At 45.2% G+C, this 18,999-nt stretch overlaps 1 protein-coding gene across 9 annotated transcripts in view; it reads right to left on the bottom strand.

Annotated features, from left to right (window-relative positions):
- Positions 1–18,999, bottom strand: part of LOC147114045 (kelch-like protein 3) — a 250,403-nt gene that overhangs the window by 121,644 nt on the left and 109,760 nt on the right. For 6 of the 9 annotated variants that reach the window (XM_085995589.1, XM_085995588.1, XM_085995584.1 and 3 more), the window contains exons 3-4: positions 11,666–11,772; positions 3,733–3,854 (exon numbers count right to left, since the gene is read on the bottom strand). In XM_085995589.1, coding sequence (XP_085851715.1) covers positions 3,733–3,854; positions 11,666–11,772 — 229 coding nt within the window. Of the gene's footprint in view, positions 1–3,732; positions 3,855–11,083; positions 11,624–11,665; positions 11,773–12,271; positions 12,449–18,999 lie in introns of those variants that run through there. The other 3 variants (XM_085995593.1, XM_085995586.1, XM_085995592.1) reach the window with 3 other exon arrangements.

Below are 18,999 nucleotides of genomic sequence, written 5' to 3'. Positions count from 1 at the left end.
CTTTTAAAAATGAACAGTTATCTGGCCCAACGTTGCTGCTTGAATGATAGAGAAATAAAATGCAATACATAACACCATTTTTTTCACTGGAGCCCACATGAGCTCACTCAACACCAACTAAAAGTGCCCAGTATAACTGATCACCTGCAAAAGGAACATCTTCATAGACTCTGAGACTACAGTCAGTGATCAGCACAGTACTGTAGTACATTTCAAAATTACATTTTAGCTTGTGAATTTCCCGTTCAAGATGAGGATGTTGGTACTGTTGAATGGAACATTCCCATCCAGGATCACCATCAAGCGCTCCCTAGTCAAGTATATCACTGATGAACGCACCAACAATGTGCTCAGTCCCAAACTCAGAGGAATACCCCCACTCGACTGGTGTGTTATTTTTTCCCATTTTGTGCTATGTGCCTATGCTCAACAGGAACTGGATAAAGTCTGCTCAACCTTATTTCACGTTTGACTTCCTACAGCCAATAAACAGGAAGTTTTCACCGGAGTTGCATATGCAAGGTGCCTAATGCGTGTTTCAGGTGGGCGCCCTACACACCCAAAAGTCTCCTGCTTCCAAATTGGCAGCCATCACAATTCTGGAGTAGATCGGGCGCTGGAGGTCACGACCGAAAATTCGTTCCCCGTTAGCTTCATGTTGTGCCCAAAAAACTGATGAAACAACTTTGATTTTCAGCCTGATTGAGTCCTCTAATCTCACCATTGCAATAAGTAAATATGAAATAACGGTGCTGCTAAACCCTCAGCCATGCCTTTGTTACCTCCAGATTGGATTATCCTAATGCTCTCCTGGCCAGCCTCCCATCTTCCACCCTCTGTAAACTTCAGCTTATTCAAAATTCTGCTGCCCGTATCCTAACTCGTACCATGTCCCGTTCACCATCAGCCGTGCTCGCTGACCTACATTGGCTCCCGGTCAGACAATGCCCCGAACTTAAAATTCTCATTTTATTGTTCAAATCCCTCTATGGCCTCGTCCCTCCCCAGCTCTGTAACCTCCTCCAGCACTACAACCCTCCGAGATCTCAGCGTTCCTCCAATTCTGGTCTCCTGTGCATCCCCGAATTCCATCGCCCCACCATTGGCGGCTGTGCCTTCAGCTGCCTAGGCCCTAAGCTCTGGAATTCCCTCCCTAAACCTCTCCTCCTCTCTATTTTCTTTAAGACGCTCCTTAAAACCTCTCTCACCTGATCCCAATATCTCTATGTGGCTCGGTGTCAAATTTTGTCTGATAAACCTCCTGTGAAGTGCCTTGGGACATTATACTACGATAAAGGCGCAATATAAATGCAAGTTGTTGTTGTTATACCCACACAGACTGCACTAAGGGTCCCAAACAGTCTCTATATTCTCTCAAATAAAAACAGAAAATGCTGGAAATACTCAGGTGAGGTAACATCTGTAGAGAGAGAAACAGAGTTAACGTTTCAGGACGAAGGGTCATCAACCTGAAACGTTAACTCTGTTTCTCTCTCCACAGATGCTGCCTCACTGGCTGAGTATTTCCAGCATTTTCTGTTTTTATTTCAGATTTCCAGCATCCACAGTATTTTGCTTCTATATTCCCTCACCTGACCCCCACCCGCTGGCGTGACTTGTCAGAACTAATGCCACTGATACAATTGGGGATATAAAATTACAAAATAAATACAGGAAACTTTGGTTTATCCGGAGGTTAACTGTCCGGAATGCTCGAGCCACCGGCAAAAATCAGGAGCCATTTCGTTAGGTTTTTTTTTCTTTTTGTTGCGCTTTTTTTTCCACCAGTCAGGCTCTGCAAGGTCTCGCTGAAGCTGTTGCTAAGCTACAGAGACGCTTGCAAGGTACGGCCGACCTGTTTAGAAGCTGTTGCTAAGCAACAGGGTTTGTTGCCAGATACAGAGCTCAAAATCTCCGTATGTTTCAACATTAGCGCTGGTTTGTCCGGCAGTTTTGATGGGACGGCAACAGTTCGGTCCCGTCGGTGCCGGATAGCACAAATGGAACTTTTGAAGCTAGTGAGAGTTTGCGAGGTACAGTCTTCAAGGGATTTCGAGGGTGAACTGTTCAGATCTAAATCATAATTCAACTACAGCTGAGGATTTTTTTTTTTTTTTTTTTTTTTTTCCCCCCCCCCAGAGTTCCAATGCCTCAAGCTCAACTATTTACTAGAATTGTGCCCATTTATTCTAATGATACATTCTTTTAGGAAGTTCCACACTCACTATTGAAGGAAATACCACATCTGCTTTAGCCCATACCCGTGCACTGTACAATGATGCAAGCCCTGAAAAGCTGCAAGCCTGCGATCTTGGCAATTATTCCAAAAACACGACTACCAGGAACCTCTGCCGACTTTCCGTGCGCAGGGAGAAGTTCCATCTTTCACATGCTGATGACAGATGAGCACAACACTTGGGGTGCATTTTGGGTGGCCACCTGCCCTAATATGACCAAAGGATCCAGCAACTGCTACTGTTGCATGGGGAGGGCGTCGACCTCCCCCTCCTGGAAAGAACATAGTCGTGCCTCCAGCAGCCCTTTTGTAAGACGGACATATTTAAACAAAAAAAAAATGTTTATCTTCCTGTTTAAGAGGTCCATGTCAGGATAGTAGCCTGTACCTAGGGCTGCCAATTCCGGACATAGTCCTGGAGGTTTTATCACATGACCACCCACCTCCAACTGCCCCACTCCCACCATTGGTCCCCGACACACCCATCCTCGCAAGGCACCCCCATCCCCATGTCAAGACAGCAAACAGGCTGTTCGTTACCAGATTGGATGATTCTTGACTGTCTCCCTACCCATCTCCAATATAATGAACAAAAGTGTTCAAATAAAATGGGGGGGAACATTTTTTTTTTTTTTTTTTAAATCATACAATTCTTTTCTTTTTTTTTTTAAATTTATTTATTTATTTATTTATTTTTAAACGCACCTATGATTTTTCTCCAGGGCAAATCTGTAGATTAATCTTTAATTCCTGGAGACTCCAGGACAACATTCCCTCTAAGCTGTGCGGCTGCTTGGCTGTCTGCCGGTCCCAGGCCTGGCTTTTCATGCATGAAACTTTGAATGGGCCACACACCCCCAAAAAAAATTAGGGGAAACATTGCTCCAGGACAATCCTGGAGGGTTGGCAACCCTACCTGCACCCTTTAGGTGAGGCCCACAGGTGTCCTTTGGCAGGCTGTTATGCCTTTTCTCAATAGGCTTATCAGCCCCCACCAACTGAAAGGCTAGGATCAAGGGAACTCTGACACTGGGACTTCCCATCTCTGGCCTCGTCATTTCTGAAGCCACTGGCACTGTAAAGAGTGAGTGAAGGCTCCACCCTTTCCCCAACGCAAGGCAAACCCAGCCTAATTTGGCGCACTCACACTGGAGTTGTGGCAGGAATGTGCTGGCTTCAAACTCTTTTGCTAGGCAGGCAGTGCATGTGATTTGCACCTCAGCAGTTACTCTCACAATGCAGTAAACAGATTTTCAAACTCAGTTTTCATCCATCATCTCGGACACAATGGAGATGATGTAAAATGAGAGAGAAAAACACTACAAATCAGGATTTCTACAAGATTAGTAGAGACAGTGGTTCCAAAATACATCTAGCAGCCATATGTCCTGCTGGACTCCAGTTTAGTTCAGTGCCCAATACAATATTTTAAAAGGTCAACATTTGAGTTTAATAACTGCTTTAAACTGTTTCTTGGTAACAGAGGTATGCTTTACCTGCACATTCTCTTCAGTGACCTCTACTTCAGCAGTGTATATATAATCTATTAGTTTACTTAGTGTATGTCCATCTATGTCTTTTATCTCAATTTTCTTTGCTTTACTTTCAGTCATGTCTCCTATAAAACAAAATCAAAATTACATTAATTGCAGAGGCAATGCTGTTTGTCATAGATAACACACTTTAAACAAGTCATGCTCAAAAGCTCAAATGATTAGTGAAATTTGTGCAGAACTGTGAGTAAGACAACTAATTCAAACAAGACTTCCACAGATACATAAATAAGTCCATCTTCAGGTCAACTGTATCTTCCATTCTACACAGAATTACATAGAGTATACAGCACAGAAACAGGCCATTTGGCCCAACCAGTCTATGTTGCCGTTTATGCTCCTCCCATCCTTCTTCATCCAGCTCTATCAGCATAACCCTCTATTCTCATCTCCCTCATATGCTTATCTAGCCTCCCCTTAAATGCAAATACACTATCCGCCTCAACCACTCCCTGTGATAGCGAGTTCCGCATTCTCACCACTCTCTGGGTAAAGAAGCTTCTTCTGAATTCCCTATTTGATTTCTTGGTGACTATCTTCTATTGATGGCCTCTAGTTTTGCTCTTCCCCATAGGTGGAAACACTCTTTGTATCTACTCTATCAAAATCTTTCATAATTTTAAAGACCTCGATTAGGTCACCCCTCAGCCTTCTCTTATCAAGGGAAAAGAGACCCAGCCTGTACATCCTTTCCTGACAGGTATAACCTCACATTTCTGGTATTATCCTTGTAAATCTTCTCTGCACCCTCTCCAGTGCCTCTGTATCCTTTTTATATGGCGACCAGAACTGTACGCAGCACTCCAAGTGTGGTCTAATCAAGGTTCGATACAGGTTTAGCATAACTTCCCTACTTTTCAATTATATCCCTCAAGAAATAAACCCTAGTGCTTGGTTTGCTTTTTTTAATGGCCTTATTAACTGTATCGCCCATTTCCTGGCATAGTATCACCTTGAAGAAAGTCAGGTGCAGTGGATTTACAAGAGTCCAGTGAAGTAGCAGGTGAAAGAGACATGGTGTTTCAGGTATAGATCAGAGAAGTGGTAGGGAAAGCTGCTGATCAAGCGGTGGTCTTTGAATCTGTGCTGTCAGTCATGCAGAAAAAGAAAGCTCAATTTCAAGCAGCATGAGGATACACCACAGGCACACATCCAATCTGTCAAAACCTTCTGTTCACCACTTACAAATGAATCTGTTGCTATCCAGTTAGAATATTCTCAAGTCAGGAATTACAATTGCTTTAATGCATAAAATAATCCACATTAATAATGCCTTCAAATGTTTTGAGCCCCCTCTTCTCCTGAAGACACTCACTCATACTTGCCATCTTCTTGTACTTAGAATCATAGAATAGAATCATAGAATAATTACAGCACAGAAGAGGACCATTCGGCCCGTTGAGCCCATGCCAGCTCCTTGCAAGAGCACCTCAACTTGTCCCACTCCCCCGCCCTTTCCCCGTAGCCATGCAATTTTTTTCTTTCAGGTACTTATCCAACTCCCTTTTGAAAGCCATGATTGAATCTGCCTCTACCACCCGCCTCTACCACCCTTTCAGGCAGTGCATTCCAGATCCTAACCACTCGCTGTGTAAAAACGTTGTTTCTTATGTTGCCTTTGGTTCTTTTGCCAATCACCTTAAATCTGTGTCCTCTGGTTCTCGACCCTTCTGCCAATGGGAACAGTTTCTCTCGATCTGCTCTGTCCAGACCCCTCATGATTTTGAGCACTTCTATCAAATCTCCTCCCAATCTTCTCTGGTCCAAGGAGAACCACCCAGCTTCTCCAGTCTAGTCACATAACTGAAGTCCCTCATCCCTGGAACCATTCTCGTAAATATTTTCTGCACCCTCTCCAAGGCCTTCACATCCTTCCTAAAATACGGTGCCTAGAATTGGACACAATACTCCAGTTGAGGCCGAACCAGTGTTTTTTTTTTATATACAGGTTCATCATAATTTCTAGGCTTTTGTACTCTATGCCTCTATTCATGAAGCCCAGGATTCCATAAGCTTTTTTAACTACTTTCTCAACCTGCCCTGCACCTTCAACGATTTGTGCACATATACCCCTAGGTCTCTCTGTTCATGCACCCACTTTAGGATTGTACCCTTTAGTTTATATTTCTTCCCCTCATTCTTCCTAACAAAATGTATCACTTCACACTTTTCTGCGTTAAATTTCATCTGCCACGTATCTGCCCATTCCACCAGCCTATCTATGTCCTCTTGAAGTCTATCATTATCCTCCTCACTGTACTTCCAAGTTTTGTGTCATCTGCAGATTTTGAAATTGTGCCCTGTACACTCACGTCCAAGTTATTAATACAATATATCAAGAAAAGCAGTGGTGCTAGAACCGACCCCTGGGGAACACCACTGTGTACCTTCCTCCAGTCCGAAAAACAACTGTTCACCACTACTCTCTGGCTAAGTGACGGGAAACAATTTTGTATCCAAGTCGCCAATTCATATGTAAGCCTGGACAACAAATGTCAGCGGGCTATTCAATCATGTGGGCATTACAACCAAGCCTGATTATATCCTCACCCATCGACCCATTTTCCAGCAGGAGCCATGGAATTATCAGGCAGCATTGGGAACCCTGGCTGTTTTTAACTCCTTCCGAGCCCAGAGATACATAATCAATATTACCTCACTGCAACTCTAGATTAAGATCAACTCAGCACAGCACCACAAACCTCAAAGTATCCTGGTCTACAGTATATGGCTTAGTATCAGAAAGGGAAAGGCAGAGCAGGAAATCCAGTCAGTCAAAGGCCTTTGTCATTGTTGCACTCAAGCCAATCACAAGGAGGAGGCGTCCAAGTGTGTCACAGGTGAACTTGACCCGGCTGAGATTGGAGAACTCTTGGGTGGGGAAATTACAGGGGTGGAGCTGGGCATTATACAGCCCATCAACACACTAACATGTTGTGGCACTGCAGGGACCTAACTGAACCATTTAAAAATTCATGCAGCTAAACAAACACTTATTACAGTCCAGACCCAAAAATTTGATAACCTTCAATCTGTACTGTAAAAATTTGTGGTGCATTACTAATAAAATTGCATTAACTAATTACTGCACAAATTATCAGGGTGAAACACAAAAGAACAAAGGGATGTGTTGTATAAAATACCGTATATACACACTTTTTTGTGAACAGTTAAGTAAGCAGCAATGAATTGTTACAAATAGTTGTGAGGCTCAAAGTCACCTTGTAACTCCAGCATCTATTCATACTTTAGTCTTTGAGCATTAGCAATGACCAACAATCTGACAGCACTGCTGGGCACCACTGATGGATATTCTTGGCAGAAGTCCTGATCAGACCACAATAAATGTGCATCCAATTTAGAGACTACACAGGGCGCAAAATTGTATTCTAGTTGGCAGTGAAGGGGCCAGGTTTTTTCCTCACACTGCTGCAAGTCCAAGGACAAAGGCAGCCTGTGTTGGTGTTAGGTGGACAAAGGTTATTCTTTCAGTTTCCAAGGAGGAAAAAAACATGCATCGTGTACACAAGTCCATTACAATTCATTTTCTCTGCACTATCTACTATTTCTATCACCATCTAGATTTTAATCACAGGATGTGAACAGGGTTCTGCATCTATACCATTACTGAAGTCTGAAATTATTTTCAGTTTAATGAGGAAAAACATTTGCTGTCTATCGATTTTCATATTTGCTTTTATTCAGTTATCACCCACCACATATCATTACCCAGTTTATTTTCAATAGCAGAATGCAGCTCAATTTTGATAAATGAGTAAACTAGGCCTGTATTCTCTTGAATTCAGAAGAATGAGAGGGGATCTCATTGAAGCATACAAAATTATTACAGGACTTGATAGGATGGATGCTGGGAGAATGTTTCCCTTGGCTGGGGAGTCTAGAACCAGGGGCCACAGCCTCAGGATAAAGGGTAGGCTATTCAGGACTGAGATGAGAAGAAATTTCTTCACACAGAGGGTGGTGAATCTTTGGAATTCTCTACCCCAGAGGGCTGTGGGGGCTCAGTCATTGGGTATATTCAAAACAGAAGTCGATAGATTTCTGACTAGTAAGGGCATCAAGGGATATGGCGATATGGCCGGTGAATGGAGTTGAGGCAGAAGATCAGCCATGATCTCATTGAATGGTGGAGCAGGCTCGAAGATCTGAATGGCCTACTCCTGCTCCTATTTCTTATGTTCTTAATACAGAACGGGTTTAGCAAGAAATGGAATACTAGGGTCAAGATTTCTAGAAACTGCAAAGAAAATGGCCAATTTTCTGCTCTAACCATGACCATTTAATTATTCATTCATTCATTCAGCAACATGACACACAGGAACATCTGCAAGGTTTCTGAATTTACTGCTGTCTCTAGGTGAAAGTTAGCAGTGGATTTAGTACATTTGGTATATTTGCATTTTAAAAAATTCAAGGAAAAAAATCTTCTGTTGGATCAAAATTCTATCTAATGACATTGAATTGAAAGTAGTTTGATTCACTGGAGTAAACAAGAAGCTATTGGCACATTGGAATTCAGCTAGATGGGAAGTAGTTGCCAAACCTGCCCTGCCAACTAGAGTATAGTCTTGCACCCGGTGTAGTCTCCAAATTGGATGCACATTTTTCATGGTCAATCTAGGACTTCTGCCAAGAGTCCATCAGTGGAAAAGTTTCAAAGCAGGGCCACTAGAATGATCCCTAGTTTAAAAGCCCTTAATTATCACAATAGGTGGAGAACTGGGTCTTTTAATACAAGAAAAGCGTAGGCTTTGGGTAACTTAATTGAAGTATTTAATATGATGAAAGGACTAGACTGCGTCTGTGTGGACAGGCTATTTGAACCAGATAGGTTAGAGAAAATTGAGTTATGCATATAAGTTACCCAAGCATTGAACTAGGTTAGATGTCAGGTGGTTTACACAGAGGGCTATTGACACTTGGAATAAGTTACAGGGTCCTATGGTGATGCGCCATCAATTACTCAAAAGACTGAGGTTGAGCGAGTAACAATCAGGCTTTTATTAACTAAAGAATGAAGGTCTTGTCTCGAGTGGTCGACCCGTCCAGAATACTAAGGGACTGGGAGGTAGTCACTTATATACCTGGAATAGTGGGAGGAGTCAGCCGAGGCATGTCCAGACCTGTACCTAGTGGAATACACATACAGACACAGACAGGTATGACAGTGGTTTACCACATATGGCAAGTGTGGATTCACTGCAACAGTTCAAAAAGGAGCCGGATGAGGTCCTTGCTGTGGCTAATATCACTATGTACAAAAGGTAGATGGGAAGTTGGGTATGTACCTCATGGTCACGGCGATCTCGTGAACTCAGTTTGATCGCCTTAGGGGGTCAGAGGAGAATTTCCCAGATTTTTTTTTCCTTGAGGTTGCCTTGGATTTTTTTTTTTTTTTTTTTAAACCTGGTACTGTATATTGTTTCCCCCAGGAGTCTGAATGACTACTGGTGGGAGGAAACACTAGGGAGCATGATGCTTCGTTGTGTCGGGACAGACTCAAATGGACCAGCAGTCTGTTCCTGTCTGTCTTTTTGTTTGTTTGTTTGTTTGTTTGTATGTATAATATAATAATAAAGCAATTCCGATATATTATATTTCAGAAATAAAAACAGAAAATGCTAGAAACTTTCAGCAGGTCAGGCTGCATCTATGGAGAGAGGAAGGTAGGGTTCACGCTTCAGGTCAATGTCCTTTCGTCAGAACCCAAGAAAAAGACAATGTAGCACTCCCTCAGCACTGCACTGGAGTGTCAGCCTAGATTATATTCAGTTTCAGACCCATTTCAGTTGAGTGCCACTTAGTATAAGGATTGGTGCTGCATGCAAATTTTTAAGCAATCATACAGTAATTAGAACACTGGCAAAGATCTAACCAAAGGAAACAGATTGGACTAAATCTGCTTATTTTGACAAATATCATTCTTCATCACTGAATTCTAATACACAAGTAATTATATATAAATTGGCAAATCTCCTATGCTATTGCTCAGAAGTGCTGAGCCTGCTCCGGCCCCAGGACTGCTCAGCTCTCCCTTAACTCCCTGTGACCATCACATCCCTGCTCCAAGGGATGTAGCTGGAGCCCTCTGGGCAGCCCACTGGGTCAGGAACATAGCCAGAGCACGAGAGATTAATCTACCTGACCAGGGAGAGGAGGAGGAGGGGACTTGGAGTGGCTCCTGGGAGCTTTATAGGTAGGCAGCTGGAAACAGAGCCGAGATCAAGGTTGCTTTGAGTCCCACCCCTTTGCAATTCACATCACACAAGAGGTAAGCGAGAGCAGGCAGAGTGAGATTGGTGGCCCAGTGCTCCGAAGGGGTGGAAATGTGTGGCTGCAGTCCAGTGAGGTTGAAATAGGAGCAAGTCCGGGAAGAGATTAGACACAAGAGCAGTTGCCGTTACGCAAAATGAAACCCAAAGTGTCCCTGTTCCCAGCATCATACGATTTCCATGGACCAATGAAAACATTGGAAGGAGACTCCGATTCATCCTTTTTAATGAGACACAGATATATGACACGGGGTGAGACAGTGAAAAAGAGGAAGATAGCGGGAAAACAAAAAGTTCAAGAAGCAGCCCTAACTATGTTTTTAAGACCTTCTGATGATTTTTGTTCCGTCACAAGGTGCTTCCCTGATCGATCAGTGGTCAAAGACACCAAATGGTATAGTACTGAACCATTCAATCAGAAAAGCTTTAGTTCTACTTCTACTCAATTCTAAATTAATTGCTCTCAGCTGTGAAGATGGCAGGGATTTCACAACTGGATCTCACAATTGAGCGAGAGTTGGGAGGGGAATCATCTAACTTCTGACCGTCTTCTAGTAACCCCCCTGGTGGAAGTTATCTCTTTGCAGACATCAAGTCAGCACATGATCAGGCACAGATGTGATGCTTTCCACCATTGAACAGCCTGTCCACACTCACCATCTGGGCTGACACAGGAAGAATGACCACTTGGGAAAGGCACAGGAGGTTGTCAGTGCTTGTGGAACAATATCGCATTATGAGTCAGTGCCTTTAGGACAGGAGAAAATCTGAAACAAAACTCAATGGGCCTTGATATCAGTCACTGCTGATTCTCAGCTAAACTAGCAAATTCTTAAGTGGATCATGGGCCAACATATCCTTATATTTTCTCTCCCTTCCTGTGAGGAAGTTCCAAGCCTTCATTCAGCGCCTCCCTTGTTGGCACGGCTAGATCAGAGATTCACCAATGGGGAGCTCCCACACCCTGCTTGTGTGACTTTGTGCTTACTCTATTTGCTCACCAATTGTCTCTCCTCCTCCTCTCCTGAAGGCATTGACTCTTTGCTGTTGCATGGATCCACAGATGCCAAGGTTCGCCAGTACTTTGCACAAGTAGCCATTGTTCATGTGAAAGCCCCGACAGTAAACATCAGTCAAGTGTTTGATAGCAGGAGGCATTACAGCTGAACCCAATCCTGTCCTCATCTGGCAGAGAGACGTGCACATCCCAACGTCACTGGACAGTGATCAGAAGCAGGAACCCTGGTTGATTTTTCTCTCCTGAAACACATGTACTAAGGACAATTGTATCCCCCTCCTAGCACTAAATTTAGGTTATGCTGCAGTGGGCTCATCCTAAAATTCCAGCAATCAGTCTAAGGTATTCTTTAGCTTTCATTGGTAACAAGCAAACACAACCATCTCCATTTCATAGGTTGAGATAAACCAGGGTCCCCAGAGACAAAGTGAAGTGCCCATGAGGAGCTAACAAGCACCTGTCTGTCCTTTTGGCCAAAGCAGTAAGTGGATTCCAAAATATTTTTGTAAAACCTCTACAAAAATGACAAGGCATTTAACAATTACATAAAAAGACAGATAAGTACCTGTAAACATGGCACAGAAATAAGGACTGCAGGCTGCCAGGACAATACGGTGCGCTTCAATTTCCACATCCTCAGCAACAATGGTCACATCACACAGAGTGCTTTTACTGCAAGTTTACCAAATAATTTGTTAGAATGCATGTTTACAGAACAACAGATTGCAATAGAAACCTAGCATTTGGGGGTTAAGATCAGAGTTTAGCATCAGGAGTATAATCAGGGTTAGAAACAAGCAGTGGCACTATCAATCAACAGGGAGGGGGAAGAAGAGAAGAAACTTCTTGGGGGGGGGGGGGGGGGTTGGTGGTGGAGGAGAGAGAAGGGGGAAAAAAAAGGAGCAAATAGTCTGCTGCTCCTAATGTTTGAGAGAAGGGTTCCTGACACTAATTTTATTTTGCACTGTCCAAAGACAAAACAGAAGAGACTGAGACACAAAGGAAGAAATGAAGGTGGAGAGGGTGTTAGGTTCAACATTGCACGCACATTACAACAATGCGTTTAATTCTTTAAGTTTACTGCATGATGTGGTAATTCAGTAAATAACAAGACATACTTCTACATCAATGAATCAGAACAATTCCTCACAAATTATAAGCTTATACTTACATTGCTATATGTAGGCTAAGCTCCTGCTATTTCTGAACTACCATATGTAATCTCCCTTTCCTCTCCAAGGTCCTTGAACAGGTTGTCACCATCCAGTACCATGCTCATCTCTTCCAAAAATCTCAGTCCAAGTCACTTCAGTCTGGCTTCTGTGCCTCCCATAGCACTGAGACCACCCTGGTCAAAGTACAATAACATACTTTGTGACTGCAACTATGGCACGTTATCCCTACTTTTCTCCTATAAAACACTCCACCCTCCTTCACTACCCCTCTACTGTGGTCCACCCCAGGGCACTGTCCTCAGTTGATTACACTCCTACTTATCCAAAAAGAACTAGTTTCTCCTCAAACACCAAATGGTTACCTTGAGAACTCAAGGTCGCAACCTTGACCCCCCCTCTCCTTTTCCTCATTTACACGTTGCCCCTCTGTAGGCATACAATCAAGTGACAACACCCAGCTCTATCTCTCCATTGGCTCCCCGGCCACCAATACATAGAATTGAAAATCTTTGTATATTTACAAATACCTCCATGGCTTTGTCACACACTCACTTTCGCAAATGAAGCTAGCCTGCATCCCAGGTCTTGACCTTTGATGCCTTATGTGCATTCCTCTCTATCCTACTCTAAATTGGTTAGTCTTCAGCTGTTTCTGCCCCATTCTCTGGAACTCCCTCACTAAACCCTCTTCACCTTGTTACATCTGTCCCTACTTTTAAAAACCTCCTCAAAACTTATCTTTTTAACCATGCTTTTGATCATCTCCATAACGCGATTACAACTGCTCAGCATTGATTCATCTCCAAGTGCCTTGTGACGGTTACTACGTTAAGAGGCGTTACATAAATGGTTGTGTTGATAATAGTGGTGACGTAAGAAAACTACTAGGCACGTGGTCCGAGTATTAAACAAGGCTTTAATCAACTGTTTCACAACATGGCGGTCTAGTTGGCCTTCACTAGTTCCTGTTTACAAAATGTCCTGAGCAAGCTGGGCCCATGCCCGAGTATTTATACTCTCCCTGGACAGCTCCACCAGCAGGCCGCCGAGTTTTATTTCATAAATCATTTCTACATGAATGGCAAGATTCATGTCATTCTTCCTGCCTGAAAGATTGGAAGTCCGGCAGCTTCATTCTACCGAATTAATCAGACTAAGAATAGACGCAGTCATTTGGATCTCCGTCGGTGGCCGGAAGGCACATCTCCTCGGACCGTGTTTTGGTCCCTGGATCGCTTAGTTCATACCGGCGGGCTGGCAGAGTCCGTGTCGCCTTGATCGACCTGAGGGGCACTGGGGAGATCGTGGCTCCGGGTGCGGGCCCCCACAGGCGCAGAGCTGGCTTCACCCTGCCCAGTAGTCGGTGACTGACCGGCGTCCTGGCTTCGGGTGGCCATCCCGCGGGGAGCGCTCTGTTCCCCGGGTTGATCTGGTGGAATAGCTGGCAGATCCCTTGACGTCCCAGGTAAGGCGTCAACATCAGAGGAGCGCAGTGTATCGGCGTCATTAATGCGGATCCCACCATCGATTGGGTCCGTGGGACCGGTTGGGCAGGGAGCCAGATCTTGCAGTGACACTGCGGATTCCCGGCCATCAGGGTACCGCACGTGCGTGTACGTGGGATTGGCATCCGTCAGTTCCACTTCATTGACGAGGGGATCACTCTTAGAGGATCGGACGACTCTTCGGAGCAGCGCGGGGCCAGGAGCTGTCAACCATGATGGTAGGGACATCCCATGAGTGGAGCGACGCTGGAACCCGAAGACTCCTTCGTGAGGAGTAGCGCTGCTGGATGTAGAAAGAAGAAACCTGATGGAATGCAATGCGTCAGGGAGCATAGTTTCCCACTGCTGGTCTGACAGGTTGCGTGACCTTAGTGCATGACGAAGTGTTCCAAATGATAGCGTTGTATCTCTCAACCTGTCCGTTTCCAATAGGATGATACGGTGTCGTTCTACTTGTGGCGCTTCCCCGTTGGGAACGATAACTTTTGAGTTCGCTTGACATGAAGGAGGGACCCCGATCAGAGTGGATGAAATTGGCTGTTCCGTAAAGGGAAAAGACCTGATCAAGGCATTTGATCACTGTGGAAGTAAGCATATTGGGACAGGGGAAAAGTAAAGGGAAAGCGTGAATATTCGTCCACCATAGTAAGCAAGTAGGTGTTTCACATTGAGGAAGGCAGTGGCCCTTTAAAGTCAATGCCGAGTCGCTGCATAGGCTGTGTAGCATGTATAAGCAAGCCATCCGACAGACGGAAGAATTGCGGTTTTAATTCTGCGCAAATTCTACAAGTGGAGCATGTTCTTCTCACGTCTTCCGTAGAAAATGGGAGATTTTTAGATCGCACAAAGTGCAACATACGGGTAATGCCAGGATGGCACAAGTCAGTATAAAGATCCGCAAGAGTCGAAGTTGACATGGAAGAGCAGAATGCACGCGTGAGGGTATCCGGGGCCACATTCTCTTTGCCGGGTCGATAACGTATGGCGGCCAATTCCATCCTCCAGAGCTGTATTTTGTTATTCTTGATCTTAGTGCGTTTCCGGTTTTCCAGCATAAAGGCCACGGAGCGCTGATCGGTCATCAGCGTGAAATGGCGCCGAGCGAGAAAATGACTCCATTTACGTACTGCTTCGATGATAGCCGTAGCCTCCTTCTCGACAGGAGGATAATGGAGCTCGCTACCCTGCAAAGTTCAAGGTAGCTGAGATCGCCACCTCTGATGCATCGCACTCGACCACGAAAGGGAGATTTTCATCGATGGAACGAAGCGTGGCTTTTTCCAGTTGTTGCTGGAGGAGGTCAAAAGCTGAAATCGCCATTGCCTCCAACGGAAATGACTTCGCGTGAAGCAGGGGCTGGATCTTGTCGAAAAAATGGGGTATCCACTTCGCATAATAGGCGAACATGCAGAGGGCCCGACGAAGAGAGCAGAGGTTCGTAGGAGGAGGGAGCTCCTGAAGCGAACGAAGTCACTCCGGATCCGGTTTGATGACACCATTGCCCACCCAGTAGCCAAGGATGTTGACTGATGGTACTGATTTCACAGATTTGGACTCATTTAAGGTTAAGTTGCGACGACGGAGAACGTCAAGAAATTTCTGAAGGTTGGCATCATGCTCCTTCTGGTCATGACCAGCAATGGTGATATTATCCAGATATGGAAAAGTGTCCGTTAAGTTCTCCTGTTTGACTAGGCTATCCATTGCCCGTTGGAATTCGGCCACCCCATTGGTGACCCCAAATGGAAGGCGACAAAACTGATAAAGCCGACCATTCGCCTCAAAGGCCGTATACTTTTTGTCAGAGTCCTTTAACGTTACTTGATGGTATGCGCTCGAAGTCAAAAGTTGAAAATACCTTGTAGTTGGCAAGGTTATTGACCATGTCATCGATGCATGGTAGTGGGTAGGCATCCAGGTCGGTATACTGGTTAATAGTTTGCGAGTAATCGATACAAAGACGTTTCTTGTGTTGCTTCAGAGGGTTTTTAACGACGACTTGAGCCTGCCAGGAAGATGAACATGGCTCAATGATACCGTCAGCTAAAAGGCGAGGGATCTCTGCCTCGATAAAGGACAGATCATCTTGGCTGAAACGTCGTGATTTAGTGACTATGGGCTTACATCGGGGGGGCAAAGATTGGCAAAAAAGGAGGGCTCGTCGAGAGAAGCCGCCGAAAGCGCACAAAACGGTACTTTGGAAATAGTAAGCTCCGGTTTTGACCCTCCAAACTCGAAAGTGAGTCTTTTGTGTTGTTTCTGGAAATCCTGTCCCAGGAGCACATCGCTGCATAGGTTTTTGAGCACCCCGAGCCGGATGGAGAAATAAGTGCGGCCATTGAGAATAAGGTCGACAAGACAAAAGCCGGTAGAGTTGGTGGTCAGTGTCGTCAGAGCCATTACAATGTCCCTGTCCGAGGCATAAATACGCAGTTTTAACTTACTGACAGCCTGCTCACTGATGAAGCTGTCAGAGCTGCATGAGTCGATTAGTGCACTCAAAATGTGTCCATTTACAGAAACCTTCGTGGCTGCATGGGACAGGCTTTGGGGAAAAACAACTGTGATGGGAGGAGGAGCAGTTTTACCCTCGACAGTTGTAACCTTAGTAGTGGCTCTTAGGGGAGGAGCAGTTTTATAGATAGCAGCTGCAACCTTAGTAGTGGCTCTTGCCGGAGGAGCAGTTTTATAGATAGCAGCTGCAAAACTAACAGGGGCTCTTGACCGGTATACCTTAGAAAAGTGACCTTTCTTACTGCAATGATTGCAGGTTGCGTTACGAACAGGACAAAATTTCCCATAGTGGAATGCACCTCCACAGAAGAAACACTTCCTTCCAGATTGCCAAGATGCCACTAGGGCAGGGTCGTCATCAGTGAGGGCTTCGAGGGTAGGGTCGTCATCAACTAGGACAGAGTTGCCATCAGTGAGGGCTTCCGCCTGAGGCCCATTGGAGGAGTCACCAAAAGTGATAGCAGCAGTCCATGCACGTGGTAAAAGATAAGCCTCTGCATTTTTTTTTGCTAAGTCCAGAGAACATGCCTGGTCATAGGCAGCTTGTAACTCGAGGGTTTTATTCTCCAACAGACGCTGGCGTATGAAGGGAGACGCAATTCCATTAATAAAGGAATCACAAATTAACTCCTCCTGGTACTGCTCAGCTGAGACAGCTTTGAGATTACAATCCTTGCTGAGCCTGCGAAGCTTTTGAAGGAATTCATCAAGTGATACCCCGGGTTGTTGTCGAGTTGTGGCCAGTAGATGCCGAGCAAAAATTTCGTTTGGGGCCTTAACATATAGTTACTGTAGTATTTGGATAGCGCTGTCATAGTCTACACAGTCTTCGATATAGTCAAACACATGAGGGGATACATAATTGGCAAGTATCTCTAACTTATCAGGAACATTCTCACCACACACCCTGAGAAAGTTGCTGAAGGTACGATGCCAGTGTTTCCATACCTGAGCAGTTGTAGGTGAATTCGGGTCCAAGTCAAGACGGGTGGGTCGGAGTAGTTTCTCCATGATGGTTTGAGTCATAGCCGTTTGTTCCCAAAACCACTCAGAGCGTGGAGCAGCAAACTGTTGATTAAATTGTCGTAAGAAAACTACTAGGCACTTGGTCTGAGTATAAAACAAGGCTTTAATCAACTGTTTCACAACATGGAGGTCTAGTTGTCCTTCACTAGTTCCTGTTTACAAAATGTCCTGAGCAAGCTGGGCCCGTGCCCAAGTATGTATACACTCCCTGGACAGCGCCACCAGCAGGCCACCCAGTATTATTTCATAAGTCATTTCTACATGAATGGCAAGATTCACGTCAGGTGGTAATAGTTTTTTTCATTAATTCAATCATGGGATCTGGGCGTCGCTGGCAAGGCCAGCATTTATTGACCATACCTAGTTGCCCTCGAGAAAGTGGTGGTGAGCCGCCTTCTTGAACCGCCAATGCTGTTATGGAGGGAGTTCCAGGATTTTGACCCAGCAACTATGAAGGAACGGCGATATATTTCCAAGTCAGGATGGTGTGTGACTTGGAGGGGAACTTGGAGGTGGTGGCGTTCCCATGCACCTGCTGCCCTTGTCCTTCTAGGTGGTAGAGGTCGCGGGTTTGGGAGGTGCTGCTGTAGAAACCTTGGCGAATTACTGCAGTGCATCTTGTAGATGGTACACACTGCAGCCACGGTATGCCGGTGGTGGAAGGAGTGAATGTTTAAGGTGGTGGATGGGGTGCCAATCAAGTGGGCTGCTTTGTCCTGGATGGTGTCGAGCTTCTCGAGTGTTGTTGGAGCTGCACTCATCCAGGCAAGTGGAGAGTATTCCATCACATTCCTTACTTGTGCCTTGCAAATGGTGGAAAGGCTTTGGGGAGTTGGGAGGTGAGACACTCGCCGCAGAATACCTAGCCTCTGACCTGCTCTTGTTGCCACAGTATTTATGTGGCTGGTCCAGTTAAGTTTCTGGTCAATGGTGACCCAAGATGTTGATGGCAGGGGATTCAGCGATGGTAATGCAGTTGAATGTCAAGGGGAGGCGGTTAGACTCTTGCTTGTTGGAGATAGTTTTTGCCTGCCACTTGCGTGGTGCGAATGTTACCTGCCACTTATCAGCCCAAGTCTGAGTGTCGTCCAGGTCTTGTTGCATGCGGGCATGGACTGCTTCATTATGAGGAGTTACGAATGGCACTGAACACTGTGCAGTCATCAGCGGACATCCCCATTTTTGACCTTATGTTGGAGGGAAGGTCATTGATGAAGCAGCTGAAGATGGTTGGGCCTAGGATACTGCCTTGAGGAACTCCTGCAGCGATGTCCTGGAGCTGTGATGATTGACCACCAACCACCACAACCATCTTCCTTTGTGCTAGGTATGACTCCAGCCAGTGGGGAGTTTTCCCCCGATTCCCAATGACTTCAGTTTTACTAGGGCTCCTTGATGCCACACTCGGTCAAATGCTGCCTTGATGTCAAGGGCAGTCACTCTCACCTCATCTCTGGAATTCAGCTCCTTTGTCCATGTTTGGACCAAGGCTGTAATGAGTTCTGGAGCTGGGTGGTCCTGGCGGAACCCAAACTGGGCATCAGCGAGCAGGTTATAAGTGAGTAAGTGCCACTTGATAGCACTGTCGACGATACCTTCCATCACTTTGTTGATGATTGAGTAGACTGATGGGGTGGTAATTGGCCGGGTTGAATTTGTCCTGCTTTTTGTGGACAGGA

This window comes from Somniosus microcephalus, chromosome 8 (genome assembly GCF_052327205.1).
Source record: "Somniosus microcephalus isolate GS21.2 chromosome 8, FLI_Smic_1.0, whole genome shotgun sequence".
NCBI classification, from domain to species: domain Eukaryota; kingdom Metazoa; phylum Chordata; class Chondrichthyes; order Squaliformes; family Somniosidae; genus Somniosus; species Somniosus microcephalus.
Note: the sequence above shows the minus strand (reverse complement) of the source record. Positions and strands in the feature narration are given on the sequence as shown.